This window comes from Alligator mississippiensis, chromosome 2, assembly GCF_030867095.1.
Source record: "Alligator mississippiensis isolate rAllMis1 chromosome 2, rAllMis1, whole genome shotgun sequence".
Lineage (NCBI taxonomy): Eukaryota > Metazoa > Chordata > Crocodylia > Alligatoridae > Alligator > Alligator mississippiensis.
In genome coordinates this window covers 237,054,487-237,071,696 of record NC_081825.1, presented here as the reverse complement: position 1 = coordinate 237,071,696, position 17,210 = coordinate 237,054,487, and the positions used below count along the sequence as shown (strand labels likewise).

At 43.8% G+C, this 17,210-nt stretch overlaps 1 protein-coding gene across 4 annotated transcripts in view; it reads right to left on the bottom strand.

Moving 5' to 3' along the window:
• TTBK2 (tau tubulin kinase 2) overlaps positions 1-17,210 on the bottom strand; it is a 222,912-nt gene that overhangs the window by 89,253 nt on the left and 116,449 nt on the right. For all 4 annotated transcript variants that reach the window (XM_019496582.2, XM_059722946.1, XM_019496584.2 and 1 more), the window contains one exon: positions 9,036-9,101. In XM_019496582.2, the coding sequence (XP_019352127.1) occupies positions 9,036-9,101 (66 nt within the window). The remainder of the gene's footprint in view (positions 1-9,035; positions 9,102-17,210) is intronic.

Here is a 17,210-nt window from a genome sequence, read left to right as displayed (position 1 = left end):
TTGGTGAGCAGGCAGCAGGACAGGCCCTATGAGGACAGACTGAGGGACCTGAACCTGTTCAGCCTCAGCAAGAGGAGGCTGAGGGGGCACCTGGTGGCTGCCTACAAACTCATCAGGGGAGATCAACAGCAAATAGGCAGAGCCCTTTTCTCCCCAGCACCACCTGGGGTGACAAGGAACAATGGTCATAAGCTGATGGAGAATAGGTTTAGGTTAGAGATCAGGAGGCAATATTTTACAGTTAGGGTGGCCAAAATCTGGAACCAACTTCCCAGGGAAGTGGTACTTGCCCCTACCTTGGGCAAATTCAAGAGGAGGTTAGACGATCACCTGTCTGGGGTCTTGTGAAGCCAGCATTCATTCCTGCCTGTGGCAGGGGGTCAGGCTAGATGATCTGTTCAGGTCCCTCCTGACCCTAGCTACTATGAAACTATGAAAAGGTATCATTTTGGAACCAAGAATTCTAGTTTTTTGTATGTCTTTTTGTCTCAGACCAACATGGCTACCAAGTATACCCGTAACACTAGGGCCAAAGAGCTGACAATGCAAATAAGAAGGCCCAAAGTGCCATCAGAACTCAGATGCTTGATTGGATGGGGACTTGTACTTACTACAAGGAGCTGTCATATTCTGGCAGGAGATGACTTGATAGACTTATGCTGATTCTGGGATCAGAGGATCTCTGAGGACTCAGAGGGCTCTTCCCCTGCCACATCTGAGGAGGAGGCACAGCAGGCAAAGAACAACTTTGGGGACCCATTATTTTCACGAGCAGATCTGGAGGCATACCACCTACCTCTACCTGCACCTGAGACCTCAAATGACACTGATGTTAATCAGCCTAGCCCGTCACAGAAAATCATCTCCTAGACCTCATGCCAGAGCAAGCCAATGTCACACACCCCACCGTTCCCTCATTCTCACAGCTTTCTATCCCCTCCACATTCCTACTGACCGCTCTCCTCTACTCCTGCCAACTGCTCTCCTGCCACTACCAACAAGACCCCCAAAAGCCACTCACAACAAGCCAGTCCTTAGCTTCCCATTACCCATAACTGAGCCAACCAGAGATATGGAAAGGATGGATGGACATACAATGCCCTGGTAAGTTTCAGCACTCCAACACAGTAATCCCTATTTCTTTCCACCTCTGACCCAGCTGTCTGGGGGGGCAAGAGGTCCCAGATTGTCACTTAAGGGGCCCAAGGGTAACCCTGAAGACAGCCTCGCCTCCCCCCCACCAAAAAACAGACATGGTTTTGGAGTGCATGAGTCAGTGTGGGGGAGGGGTGAAGCTTTGTTGGAATCACTGCAGTGTGGGATTTGTAATGCAAATCATTAGGATAGATTACCAACAGTGGAGTACTGACAGTCAGGGAGTGGGGGTGTCCTCCAAGCTTGAGAAATGGGGTGCTAACACACCATGTTATGGTCCTCTGTGCTAGGTCCTGGCATGGTCTGCATGGACCTGTCACCAGGATGAATTAACACCTTGTAACAGAGGCAGAGGCTCCTGTTACTTTAAAGGGAAAGTGAGGCAGACTAAGCTTGCTGCAGAGAGCTAGCTGTATTATAATAAGCAACCAAGGGCAGTCCCCAGGTGAGGCAGGAGTAAAGACTGCAAGAAGTCGAACTAAGCTGCATCAGAGGGCAGACTGGCCATCAAGCCAAAGTATAAACCCTTGTGTGTGGCTGGAGAGCCACCTAACAGGAACGGGTGGGGCTTTGAAGCACATAAGACCAGTGCTTGAGATCAAGCAGGCAGTCTGGCCTTGCATGCTGCACAGAGAAGAGCTCCTGAGCGAGATGGCTGCAGGAGACAAACTGGCAGGCACCCAAGCCACCTAACAGAGCTTGAAGGAGAAAGCTAAGGGGCCCCCACTACAAAGAGGATGTGGACAAATTGGAGAGAGTCCAGAGCAGGACAACAAAAATGGTGAGGGGGCTGGGGGACATGACTCATGAGGAAAGACTGAGGGAATTGGGCTTATTTAGTCTAGAGAAAAGAGGAGACTAATGGATTTAATAGCAGCTTTCAACTACCTGAAAGGGGGTTCAGAAGATGGAGTTCTCGGTGGTGGCAGATGACAGAACAAGGAGCAACGGTTTCAAGTTGCAGCAAGGGAAGTTTGGGTCAGATTTTAGGAAGAATTTCCTAATTAGGAGGGTAGTAAAACACTGGAACAGGTTACCCAGAGAGGTGGTGGAAGCTTTGGAGGTTTTCAATACCCGGCTAGACAAAGCTTTGGCTGGGATGATCTAGTTGGGGCTGGTCCTGCTTTGAGCAGGGGTTTGGGCTAGATGACCTCCTGAGGTCCCTTCCAACCCTAACTTTCTATGATTCTATGAAGCATGGCTTGTGGTGGGACACTGCCCAGAGTAGGGTGAAACTTTAATTTGGAAGTGGCTTGCTTGCATTGTTACATTTGTTGTTTGTGCTTAACTGGAGGACTAGACTGTGGTTACAGGGGTGGTATGGAGGCTACAGGGGTGCCTGAGAGACATGCAGCATAGAGTTCAATAAGGGTCAGGGACCCCAGGGGGCTGAGAAATAAGACAACAGCCTTGTCTGGGTCAGGGACCCCAGGGGCTGAGCATCCCGAGAAGGGTGAGACCAGGGCCAGGAGCCCAGAAGCTGAGGTCTGAGGTAGTGGCTCTATACTGAGGGGGCATAGCTATAGAAAAATGACCAAAGCCAGTAAAGCTAAAGCTCCAAGAAAGGTTTGAGCCTTGAAGGGGCCAAGCATTGTGTTGTGGTCAGAGAGCCCCTTCAAAGTGACACCGGTAAGGCATGGGCATGGGCTACAGGGGAGCATGGAAGCCACTGACCAACTGGTGCTCTGAGGCTCTTGTAGGGCCAGGAGGGCCACAGTTTAATGTAAGCATGGGACAAAAAATGGCACAGTAAAACTACAGACAAACCCCCAGGACCTGTCACCTGCTACTGTTTATAAGGCTGCTTCTCGCCAGATGCAGCTGGCTGTGAGAACCCAGCCAATAAACCCTGGCCCTATCAGTCACACCACAGAGTCACACGCAAGTGCCCAAGCCTCACCTCCCCACAGCATTCCTTTCCAACACTACCAAACTCCCAACCTGTTGCGGAAAAGAAGATTAAAAAAAATGAAGCAATTAGCCAAGGTATTACTTTTATGTGACACTGCCAGAAATCTCAGCTAGCACAGCAGGAGGGAAAGAAGGAAGGAAAGTAATAAGTGGAAACTATGCTTGCCGGCACTCTACGACCAACCCTTGGCATGCAGCCCCAACAGCAACAGATTACTGTGGTCGACAGCAGAGGAAAAAAGTTTGTGTGGACACACAGCTAAGCATTGGTCACTTTGCCAGGGTCAGATAATACGCAAGGAGTGGATACCAAGGACAGAATGAAATTATTTGCATTTTTTACAGAACAAAACCAAGTCCTGAGGGCAGCCTTTGCAGAGTGCTCTTGTCCAGAAAAAACGGTTTAAATGACTCAAGAATAATTTCTTAACTGTGGTCTAGCCAACATCAGTCACTACAGCAACAACATATGGGCTTTCATGGTTCCCGTTATAGTGCTTGGTATCCAGTCATGCAGGGTTCAGGGCTGCTAGTTGAAAAAAAAATGTTAGTAGCCAGTTCAGTTCACTGCCTTAGGGAATGCGCAGTCAGAGCTTCAGAAGGGAGGGCTTGGTGGGATGGTAACCAGAGCTCTCTGAAAGCTTGCAGCCATGAAGGGAACAACACCTAGAGCCCGCAGATCCTGTGCAGTGCTTGGAATCACTGCAGGGGTTTTGCTGCACTCCCTAAGAAAGGAAGTTGATAGCATTCTTTATCGATTCCCAACCACTTGCTAATAGGCCCTGGAACTTCATTTTCAGATAGTTTATCACAGAGGCAGGCAAAATACGGCCTGTGACCCACCAGGCATGTTCATCTGGCCCACAGGCACCCACCAACAAACTGTGCCCTGCCCAGCCCTTCCACCCATGAGGGTGGCAGCAAGAAGCCCATGTATACACAAGCCCACCAACACACCCTACTGCACCTCACTCCCACTCTTGCAGGCAGCTTCTGGGTGGGGCTCCTGCTGCCCTTGCTGCTCCATGGGAACCTGGTAGGCTTCCCAGGCATCCAGCTTGCTCCAGGCAGCAGGTAGAGAAGTGGCAGTGGTGTGGGCAGGTGCAGGGGCAGGGACAGGGGGAGCTGCAGCTGGGCAGACGCACTGAGCACAGGACTGGGAACAGCACGGAACTTGGCCAGGGAGGGTGTGGGTGTGGGAGAAGGCGGGTAGTGTTGGGATGCCCCACATATGCCCCAACATGGCATGCAGCCCCAGCTGCTGACAGCAGCAGCAGCAGCAGATGGGGCACTCAGAGTGCTTGTGCCCGATGCAGGCACTGGTGCAGGCGGGGCACGGCTAGCACTGTGCGTGGGGACAAGGAGCACAGCCTGCCTGGCCGCCTCAATTGCAGGAGCGCAACACACCTGCAGTTCCCACACTCACACCAGGGGAAGCCCCGTACTGGAAACAGTTGCCTTCCCCACCCCCTGCCACAGGTCCCTGGACTCAGCTGGGAGTGGAGGGAACCCTGCCCCCTGCTTCCCCGCAGAGTCTAGAGACATGTGGCAGGGGGCATGGAAGACAGCTGCAGGCACACTGTGCAAAGCCCCCATGATAGAGGCAGCCGGGCAGGCTGTGTTTCTTGCCTCCACACGCAGCGCTGGCCAGAGCTGTGCCCTGCCAGGTGCCAACACCTGGGCCAGGCATGTGCACCGAGTGCTGCACGCCATTTGGGGGAGTGTGTGGGGGGTCCCCACAGCTCCCACCCTCCCTCATACCCCACAAACCTCACACACCCACACTCTTCCCCCACAACCCCCACCAACATATATACACACCCCAAAATACCCTACACCCCCCACACACAACCACACCTCCCACACGCCTCAACATACATCCACACATACCCCACACCTCCCCATACAAAGCCCCCCACACCTCACCATACACACACATACCTTACCATATCTCACCATACACCCCCCCACCATACACACAGACACACACACTATACAAAAGTAGTTTATTTTTGATCGATTATGCAATCCCTTCTATATAGTATACAAACAGAAATCATGACAAATATTTTTGTAATAAAATTAAAATATGTTATAGTAGGTGTTTGGTTTTTAGTGTATGATTTGTCTTTTTTCTGGTTCCAAGATGGCAACCCCCCTATCCCAAAAGGAATATTTCTGGAGGCCAAGGGGAGGGGCTTCTGGTAGCAAAGGTCAGGGGTTAAGAGGTGGGACTTCTGATCCCAATATGGTGACCAGGAGTGGGGCTACCCAAGCGGCCCTCAACAGCTCACCAAAACTTGTTCAGTGGCCCTCCAGCTGAAGTAATTGCCTGTCATGGTCTATCAGCTGGTTCCTCATATGGAAAGGGAGCCCTTGCCCTCTTCAGAAGGGTATGCCTTCAGGGACGACGATCTCCTCCAGCAACAGAAGAGTATATATGGAGGAAGAACTCCCCACACCCATCTTTGGCTCAGGATCATAGGGCCATGACTATAGAAAAAAGCATCCTGAAAAATTAGGAGACAGTAGACAGCCCCTTGACCCACAAGATGGCTATGACACTTCTCCCATTGTACCATCCAGAAGGTGCTGAATGGCATGACACCACTTGCACAGCCAGTCCTACTGTGGATTTGCCTACAGCAAAGCGGTTGCCCATGAAATGAAGGCAGCAAGAGGGCACAGCAGCCCCCCTGGCTCTCCAGGGACCTAGCAGACCTCCTGAGGCTAAAAAGAAAGGCCTACAAAGGATGGAGGATGGGAGTCACCTCCAAGAAGGATTATTCTGCACTGGTCCAGTTCTGCAGGGAGCATACCAGGAAAGCCAAGGCTGCAACTGAACTCCAACTAGCTTCGAGCATCAAGGACAATAAAAGGTCCTTTTTCAGATATGTGGGGAGCCGGAGGAAAAGCAGGGGCAACACTGGACCCCTGCTAAACCAGATGGGGCAACTGACACCCAGGAAAAAGCCAACCTATTTCATTCCATCCAGGAAGAGCACACACCAACTGCTGCAGCTTCCTTAGCCTGACGAAGGGTTTTTGAACCCGAAAGCTTGCTTAATAACTATTCTCCAACCATTTAGGTTGGTCTAATAAAAGATATCAAATTCACCCAAGGAACCTTGTCAACCTATTAAATAGGTACTTTGCGTCGGTCTACAGGACAGGGAAGTCTGGGTGAGGGTGATCCCCTGCCCTCCGTTAATGCTGACCTCGTGAAGGAACATCTTGAGAAGCTGGATACCTTCAAGTCAGCTGGCCCTGACAATCTTCACCCCAGGGTACTCAAGGAGCTGGCGAGCATCATAGCCCAGCTTCTAGGACGGATCTTTGAAAACTCTTGGCACTCTGGTGTAGTGCCCGAAGACTAGAAGAAGGCCAATGTGGTGCCTATCTTCAAGAAAGGGAGGAAAGTGGATCCGGCTAACTATAGGCCCATCGGCCTGACTTCTATCTCGGGGAAGATCTGAGAAAAGTTTATTAAAAAGGCCATCCTTAGTGGACTGGCTGACGCCAACATCTTAAGGGATAGCCAGCATGGGTTTGTTGCGGGTAGGTCTTGCTTGACCAATCTTATTTCCTTCTATGACCAGGTGACCTATCACCTGGACAAGGGAGAAGAGATTGATGTCATATATCTTGACTTCAAAAAAGCCTTCGATCTGGTATCCCATGATCACCTCTTGGTGAAACTGGCCAATTGTCGCCTTCGGTCCACCACGATCCACTGGCTGGAAAATTGGCTCCGTGGTCGGACCCAGAGGGTAGTAATTGATAGAAGTCACTCATCATGGTGTCCTGTGACCAGTGGGGTCCCCCAAGGCTCTGTCCTTGGACCCATACTGTTCAACATCTTCATTAATGATGTGGACACTGCAGTCAGAAGCGTACTGGCCAAGTTCGCCGATGACACCAAACTCTGGGGCAAAGCATCCACACCAGAAGACAGGTGGGTGATCCAGGCTGACCTGGACAGGCTCAGCAAGTGGGCAGACGAGAATCTGATGATGTTCAATGCCAATAAACGCAAGGTTCTCCACCTTGGGAAGAAAAACCCGCAGCATCCTTATAGGCTCGGCAGTGCTATGTTGGCTAGCACTATGGAAGAGAGAGACTTGGGGGTCATCATTGACCACAAGATGAACATGAGCCTGCAATGCGATGCTGTGGCTAGTAAAGCGAGCAAAACACTGGCCTGCATCCATAGATGCTTCTCAAGCAAATCCCGGGACGTCGTTCTCCCCTTGTACTCAGCCTTGGTGAGGCCGCAGCTGGAGTACTGCGTCCAGTTTTGGGCTCCACAATTCAAAAAGGATGAGGAGAAGCTTGAGAGAGTCCAGAGATGAGCCACGCGCATGATCAGAGGTCAGGGAAGCAGACCCTACGATGACAGACTGAGAGCCCTGGGGCTCTTTAGCCTGGAAAAGGGCAGGCTCAGGGGTGATCTGATGGCCACCTAGAAGTTTATCAGGGGTGACCACCAGTATCTGGGGGAACGTTTGTTCACCAGAGCGCCCCAAGGGATGACGACTAGGTCGAACAGTCATAAACTACTACAAGACCGTTTCAGGCTGGACATAAGGAAGAATTTCTTTACTGTCAGAGCCCCCAAGGTCTGGAACAGCCTGCCACCGGAGGTGGTTCAAGCGCCTACATTGAACACCTTCAAGAGCAAACTGGATGCTTATCTTGCTGGGATCCTATGACCCCAGCTGATTTCCTGCCCTTTGGGCAGGGGGCTGGACTCGATGATCTTCCGAGGTCCCTTCCAGCCCTAATGTCTATGAAATCTATGAATTGGAGGTTATCAGGTTGCCAGGCTCCAGATAGTGATGGCCATGCATTTCTCCAAGGTGAAAGGTACCATAATGCTGGTGCTTTGCTGCTAAGGCAATGTGGACAGTTTTGTGCAGAGATCTCTAAAGATGACATGACTCATCTGAAAGTTCTACCGCTGCTAGTCATCACCTTGTGCCCTCAGGACTGTGTGCTTCCACCAGTCACTGCTCACCAACATGGCCCAAAAGTGCCACTGCACAGTTTGCAAGTGATCCCACAGAAGGCCATCTTCCTGGGTGTCCTGTATGGCTTCATCCTCAGAAGTGTTGGTATCAACACTGCAAAGCAGATGGTACATCTTGAGAAGACACCTTTCTAGGGATTGGGCTATGGTGCGTTACTGTGCCTTTGTAAAACAGCTGGCACATGAGTGAGGAACAGAACCTCACAGTAGTGCTCAGCCAGAAACTGCAGGACAAGGAGACAGTAGGCATCTATTCTTGGCCTCCTGGGGCAATGGTATAACTGAAAAGCCCTCCTGTGGTGAAGTGGCACCAGATACCCAATGCATGCTGGGTACAGCACATAGCCAATGAGCAATTTCCTCTGTACTGGCTGTAATCAGGAACCCTCAGAGAGACAGACCCAAAAGGCAGGCTGGGATCTCTGCTCTCCAGCCCCCTGGCTGTCATAGCAAGGACTTGTAACCATTCTGAAGCATTTTGGATGGGAGGACCCTATATGTCTGCCTAACATTGATGCATTCCAAAATTGAAGCACTTCAAATTGGAGTGAGATTTGAAGGAATTAAAAAAGATGTCTCTCTAAACCCTGAGAATAAAATGATAGATGGAATATATTGTAAAAATAGTTTTTGTATCACTTAATTTCATCTCCTTTCTTATACTATCCTGTGATACGATTAAAATGACAAAGATAACTATTTAAAATATTATTACTTCTGCAATCAGAGAAGACCATACCACTTATCTAAAGTCAATGACCTATCTTTTCTCAAATATTTCCCAAGTCTGGTGCATTCAATATATCCTTGTTATCATAAAGTGTAATATAATCACAGACAGACACAAGAAAGGAAAATATCTTTCCCTCTTGCAGCTGTTTGTTTTGTTTTGTTTTAAACTAAAAACTGGACAAAGTAGAATATAAATGAAAATACTCACCCTGTTTCTGTGGGCATTGATTGACGCATACCGTACTGTTCCTCGAAAACCAGCAACAGCTCGTGGCTTTAAAAAACAAACAGAAGAAAAATATGAGATTTTCAGAACTGTAGAAAATAAGTTACCCAATCACACAACCACCATGTATAAGCTAATTACAGTTCAGAAGATGGAGCAAAGTAAGTGCCATCTGGACCCAATGGTACTACCAGAGATTATGATAACCACTTTGAGTTCCCATGGAAGTGTATGCGTCACAAATCAGCACTTGGCTTTGTCTTTCAGTTCTTTTATATAGGTCAGATTTTGTTCTGCAGAAGCATCAAATCCCCAAAGAGGAAATTTAAGATAAATGTCAAATATATTATTTTTTTCCTCTACTGACAAGAGGATTAAGTTTTGGTTCTGAATCTCAGGAAGCTTGACATTTTAAAGTATAAAAGGATTATAAATACACTAGTCCTTTCCAACTGCTCAAAGATACTAGTAAGTCTGAGCTATCCTGTGCCAAAAAAGTAACGTGGGATAAGCCATTTTTTAAAACACATAAGCAACTTTTTCACAAATTATATTTTGGATAAAAAGATCCATACTTGATTTAAGAAATTCCCAGAGAAGTAGAAACTATGTATAAGAGCTAAACTATGTATGAGTAGACTATAGTATGAACAAAAGTTAATATACTAAAGAAAATAATATACATTTACTGCATCAAATGTTGTAATAAAATGATGGTAAGCACAATATCAAAGCAACTTCTTTCTCCGGGAGCTCATTCTTTGGCAATTTTCTGATCCAGCTAATTCTCCACAGAGCAGAACTTCTCTTCTAAGGGAATTTTTCCCAATACGATTTTCTGGTCTGGCCCTTTACATTAGGCAGAGCAGAACAACTTTAGCCTTAAAGTGGCCATTCTGTAACCGGCAATATCCTTCTCATTCACTCTTTCTTCTTGCTTACAAATACCTGTTTTCCTTTTTAACTGATGAGAAATAGTCATATTTTAGCAACTGAAATTGAATTTTAAAAGCCATAAAACAGTCATAATTTCCTGTTGCTTTTGCTTATTACAAAATGAGAAGTGTAATTGAAAATTATTAAAATATTCATATTTATAGCACAAGGTAAATAAGTACCACACTGCACTTACTTCCTAGATGTGATGTCTATTTCAGTCCCTTAAAACTCAATCAACCCATATTGGATATTGACAGATGAATACATAGTCTGGTGTAATTTACTTCAGTTTCCTATACCAGTATGAAACTACACAGGGTGTAGGAATAAACAACATGCAGCTAGCTCATACAGTAAGTAACTATTACTGCACCTTACTGGTAAGTGTGGAGGAAGCAGGCCTTAGCCTTTAACAAACAGCCACCGTCAGATGGGCACAGACAGACAAATTCTGAACCAGTGTATTAACTTACACTGGTTGAATTCGACCCCTGATTTTTCAAACAGTAATTCTCCACCAGAGTGAGTGAAGTTATCCCGGTTCAGAGGTTTGCATCATCTGTCTGCTACTCTTTTACACTGGTGTAAACATTTAATCTGTCCACTTCCATATGCACAGAAAATAATTCCTGTTTGAATACGCTGTTAATTTTTTTTCTTTTCTTCCAGAACTTAAGGCCCCTTCCATGGTGAGACGGGATTTTATATCCGATCCCAACAATCACACCTCCTGCTGTGCCACACATGCACTGCAGAATATGCAATTTTGGCATCAGGAATCAGATCCCAATCGCACCATTATTGCTTACCATAGAGGAGCCTAGGATTGGATTCCTAGGCTCTCCCTGCACCCACAAGTTGAAAACCAGGTGTTGCAGCCCAGCACATGGGACCAAAAAATGACAATCAGCTGACTGCCAGCCCTGGCCTGGAAAGCCCCAGGTCCAGTTCAAGAACTAGGGCTTGCCCAGGTACCAGGGCCAACAATCGGCTGATTGTCAGCCCCAACTCCAGAGTCTCGGATCCAATTTACCCAGGATTGTCCAGGCAGACAATCAGCTGGTTTTGAGCCTGGCTGGAAAGCCCCAGGTCTCGAGCCTCAGCCTGACAAACAGCTGATTATCAAAACTGCTGACCTAGCAGCAATGGCCAGGCTGCTGGGTGCAGGGATCAGAGGCCCCCAGTGCAAGGAGCCAAAGGGATTTCCCTACTGGGGACCCCAGCACCTGGCACAGGACTTAAGGACTGCTCTTCCCTTCAATTCCCCCTCCTCAGTCTTGGCCAGGGTTGACAATCAGCTGAATGTCAAACCCCAGCCACACATTAAAATTAAGATGCCTTATAAACCATGCATAAAAATATGTGGTACACTATCTATGGAACATTTTTAGGACTCATTTGCCATTTTATAGTGCCAGAAATTGGGTACATATGTAGCACCCATCTTATTTATGCTGCAGTTAACATGTCAATTGTGGCAAAAACAAAACGTGTAGACAGCGTCTCTAATTTCTTCTTTTTAGGTCTTCTAAAAATGATTGCAACACCCCTGAATTTTCAACTCCAAGTCTCATGTGAATTTAGAGGGAGTAAGGTTTATTTCTGTGGTCCCTGGGACTCATGACAATTCTTAGATTTTCCAAAACATCTCATAATATTTTGTATGAATTAACTGTTGTTTGGAGATGACCATTATACAAATTCTTACTCTAACTAGCAAAACTTCCTTAAAATCACTAGCATGACTTGAACAAACAATAGCTCAATGTAAGCAACAACAGGCCCCCCTGGTATAAATGAGACAGAAGCTACTGTCACTGTCTGTAACACTACATCAGATTGGCTTGGTCTCAGCAGGATTACATGACAAAGTGTTAAAAGAAGAAAAAGAGTGGCTTATCTAAATAATAGCTTCCAGCATTGCACCAGTGGAACTGAAACTCTGTTAGAAAACATGGGAATTTTTCAGAGAGAGTCCACAGTAAATATTTTTTGTACTTGCTCACAAACAAGTTTTGTAAGAGAATTTAGTTAAAATTGTAGTTAGTTTAAGCTTTACAGCATAAAACATTCTATATGTTTTAGAATAAACCTCCAATCCGTGTAACGGGCTAAGGATAAAACCCCTGGGAAAAATGTATGCTCCAGTAGTTGCTATATGCCAGATCTTCTGTATAACTTTTGTTAAACCTTTTCACTTCTATGTCTCAGTTTATCTGTCTACACAGTGGAAACAAATACATTTTAACCATCTCACAGAGAAGTTGTGGAGTCTGGCTAGTGTTTGTCAATGTTTTTCTGGCCCTGTTTTCCTGATACTTACCTACTGAATCCTATCGACTTCAAAAGGCAACCTATCTGCTCAAAAACTCTAGAATCAGTCCCTACAAAGAACCTTCAGATACTTAGAACTAAGGCACTATGTACACGCACAGTACTGTTGATTATGATTATACAAGAGGTTTCCTCCAAGAAGCTCTCTATATGGGTTCTATTTAGCATACATAGCTCATTTCAATCAGGATAGTGCATTGAAGTGCAGACCACAGCCTGCTTATGTAGCTGCTTGAGTCTTATCTGCCCTTACTACCAGATTTAGGGGGCATCTGGATTTGGTTCTTTTTATCAGGACTGTATAACTGCTAAGTAAGGAACTGTAAGTTATGCATGCTCCCTAATCAATACCACTTAGGACTCCCCAACCTTGATTTTACTGGGCATAGACTTTACCTTGAATAGAAGGATCATGGAATTTCATGCCACACTTTCCATGCTATAATGTAAGTTTGGGCAGAATTTCTCCACATATTTTATTACTGCCAAGTTTCAAAATGATCTGAGCTTTTATTTTTTTAAAACTAAGTTTCTAGCCCAATGGTCCTAATGATAAGGAAATCATCATCCAAGGAAGGATAACAAGACCTTCTCTTAATTGGATTATTTCTAAAGACAGCTATATAATAGAGGTAAACTTCCAAAGGATGAGGACAGTCTCAGCAATAGCACTTTTTCTGCAGGATACTGATACCATAGCCACAAAATGCCAATACATCAGAATCCTCAGTGTTAGAAGGTATGCATTCTGTAAATGCCAAGAGCACAGGAATCCAGAAGGTGACTTCCAATGTGTTTCTGATTTTAGAGTCTCTAGGCAAAACCTAAATAAGCATATGAGCATACTTGCTTTTAACCAGTAAAAATACTTCTCTTTGTATAAGGATACTGATGTAAGTATAGGGACTGAAAGGGATAGACAAATCTTAGACCTTCTTCTTAAGGCAATATTCTTGATTTCTACTAGATCACTAAGCATAGCCCATATACTTCACTATTTGCTTTACTTTGCACAAATTCTAAAAAGTAACCTTCTTTGCAGTCTATGGACTCCATTTGTTGGTTAAATCCAAGTTCAAACCCAGAAAAATGTTTTCCCTTTTTATCATAACAATTTTTGAACCCTAAGCCAAATGCTTATACAATGTTAAAGCAAACAGTTGCTTTTCTTCCCTTAAATCACAGCACAATATGTATGGAATTTAATTCCAAGCCAGTTGCTTACTGACTGTTAAAACAGCTTCTATTGTTAAAGCCTCATCAGAAATGAACTGTCCTGAGAAAGAGAGCTTAGTAAGTGGGAAGGGAAATTTTTCTGATCAATATACTCTACCTCCTCAAAATTTCCCAGTAGAACAAATGACTAAGTATTATTATTTCTCTTTATTTTTGACCTGACATTCAGTTGGAATTCTTGTAGGTAGCAAAAAAAATTCTGAATCTTCTTCAGCTATTCTCTGGGAGAGATAAATCAGACGTTGAAACATGTAAATAAATTATAGTTTGGACACAGTACATAATACCTTTGATTGACAAAGATTATTAATAATACCTGCATTAAGGTAAGAGGCAAGAATTTAGTTGCACTGCAAGGTACTTTGTTAAGAAAAGTATTGATGATTTTGGTGTCAGTTTTAGTTGGATCTATTCAGAATGGAATTTACTGGCCTCTGAGCATTTTTTAAGTTCAGAAACTGCTGTACCAGAGCTCTTGATATACATTGCAAACAGCTTCACGTAAGTTTTTGGACAAGGTCAAAACTCATCCAAACCATCTACTTTGCTAAATATTCCAAAGAAAATCCCTGGCTACCACCAGCACCGATGCTTATTTGATTTTGCATCCCCAAAATCTGATATAAATTAATCTGCCAACAACATCTCTCTATGTAAGGGACATAGACTGTTGTGTAGATGTTACAACATGTCTAGTTGGTTTTTTTTAAATCTGGTATTGCCAAATTAAAACATAAGCAAAACTGTAAAATGCTTACATGAGCCAAAAAGGATTGAGTTCTCAGGAACAGGGTTTATACTCTTATCTTCTAGGTTCAAAATCTAAGAAATCTGCTTCTGCGGCAGCTAAGCTTTCTTTAAAACAAACTACATTTCTCTGTTGGGAGTAAAATCTTAAAATCCATCTATCTTCAGCCATTACAGAAGGTGATCTACAAGACCTATTAAGAGAGTCATCTGAATCCATAGCATCTATGGGGTGTTTAAATCTCTGGAATGCATGTGTAATTAGAGAAGGGGATGTATACATTTAGATACATCTGTGGAAATGCTGGCAGCCTTGATTAAGACGGCTCACATGCATGTTACTTTTCATGAAAAAAGAGGCTTTCAGAAGACATCATCATGCCCAATTTCTTTTTTCATTTGGAATTTTGTAGCTTTAAACTTTCTTAGATATTTCTAGGACATCAAATGTGTAATTCGCAATAATTACCAATAATATTTTTAAGACTTTGGTAGTATACTCAATAAGGGACTCTTTCCTTACCTCTCTGAATAGGGCAGCTTTACTTACTGTATTTCTGTTCCTTTTTATATACACTGCTGTTGCTTTTGTGATTTCATGATTTCTATTATTATAGAAAGTCTTTTGTGGAGGTGAGTCTAACAGCTTTCTCTGAAAACTATCGGGATTAGCCTCAATCTTATGTGGTCCAGTAAACTCCTTCAGTAAAATTCCTTTGAGGATAAACGCTCATCTCCAACTCTTGAAAATTTTGTTGCTCACAGTACTCTGTGTATTTGCTCAAAGGAGCAGAGAGCTCTCACTATGTCATAATGGAAGAGGAGAGCTCTGCTATTGCTGGGTTTTAACTCACTAAGGGCTTTAACAATTAAGACCAGAGTACTGAATTGGCAACAAATGCGCACTGGATAAATAAGACAAGGTAGAACACTGAAACAGTAGAGTCTGCATAAATAAGAGTTTCTATATTGCCTCCCCTTCAGTCCCCAGAATTACATTACTAAATCCGAGTGCTGCTGAACACTCTCTGGGCAGATACTCATCTGAGGAGAATGGGGAGTCTTTGACAAGCAAAAATTATTTTTTAATTATACCCACCTCACACTTACCCAAAACAGTTAAGAAACCTGAGAGATATTCTCTGTGCGTATATTTTGTGAAACTACCATGAACTCATATTAGTTTGGCCTAGTTTACGGAGAAAAGGTTTGTTGACATCTGCCGGCACAATAGTTTCAAACAGTGATCTGAAGATTGAGCTGGGATTTTTCAAGTTTCTACATCACTAGTAACAGATTTTTCAAATGTAAGTTAGGAGCAATCTCTCTGGAAAGATACCCATGTAAGATGGGTCCATTTATTGTAATTGAGCTTACATTAATAAAAGATCAGGCATGCAGAAATGTTGCTCTACTATACCCACAGTCTTTGCCCTGCCCAAGCCCTCCCTCCTGCTTACATTAGGAATGGGTAAAAGCATGTCAGCCAGTTTTCCACTCACAAAGTTCCTCCATACATGGCAAATTCTTTGCACAATATGTCCAGATATAGATGTACTAAAATCACTTTGCATTGCATGCAATTCAGTTGTCTTAGTGGACTACAGAACAGACACCGTTGTCTTCAACTGCTTTAGTACATGTGAAATTTAATTATTTACAAAGATAATACCACAGATTTGTATAAAAACATGCAAAATTCAACAACAAAAGTGACACCATAACTAATACTCAAGACTCAGCAAAATTAAGGGTCAGAATGAGCAGCAGTTTTAAGCAAGTAAGTTCATTCACGCACACTACCATCACTGGTCTAGTGACTCTATTTTTATCCAAAACTATTAAAAATCCATTTTGGCATCTCAGCAAAGCTTTCAGTACATGCTTTAAGCAACAGCTAAATAAGGTTCTCTAATCAGATTTCTCTTTTTAAATTACATGAAACAAAGTTTAGTGGAAGAGTCAGTACTTTAAAATGAAGGACACATTATTTCTGCCTCTTTCCTTGGTTTTTATCAACTCCATATAAAACAACAGAATGTAAAATTATTGTTTCAAAACAAACCAAAGATCTATTGAATACTGTTTCAGTGCTCAATATCACATGCTATAAAGAAAATTAAAAATGCTATAAGACACAGACATTTATATTCTGTGCCATTAAAGGGATGAAATTTCTTAGCTATCTCAACTACTTATCTACTTACATCCTTAAAAGAAGAAAACATCCCTGTAATATCATTTGCTAAAAATCTAATACATACATACATAAAATGGATGGATCCTGGTGATCTTATTAATGTTTTGACCATGTCTGAAATCCTCTGTTTACAAAAATATTTTGTAGCAGTGAGTGTTATAGAATAACACTGTGTAAGGATCAGTAATCCATTTTACTTGTTATTTTAATGTAATTAATTAAACTCATTTCTTCCTTGTATTGTAGAATGACAGTCAAACTGGTTCTTTCTCTACCAATTATTTCATACCCTTTTAACATTTCTCCTTTGCAAATTAAGGTGGCTCCATTCACAACGATCAACTTAGAGGAGTTCCAGGGGCTCAACCAGTTGGGACCCAAACTCTTTCTTTCCTTGAATGAAAAGATCATAAATGAACACAATATATTTTGTGACACCAATCACCAATGAATATAATGCCACATGAGCTGCACTACTTAAAACATTAAAAAAAAAAAATCAACCTAATTCTTAATTGCCTTTTAAATCCCACCACACTGTAAAAGGATGGTTTTCACTAAGCCATATGCCATGATTACAATTTCTTTCCTATGGGTTACCTCTAATTCAGAAATATGTCCTCTCGATTCTCATTATCTTTTTGATAAGATCTTGCTGCAGATTCAAATGAGTATCTCATAACAAAACAAAAAGGATCCTT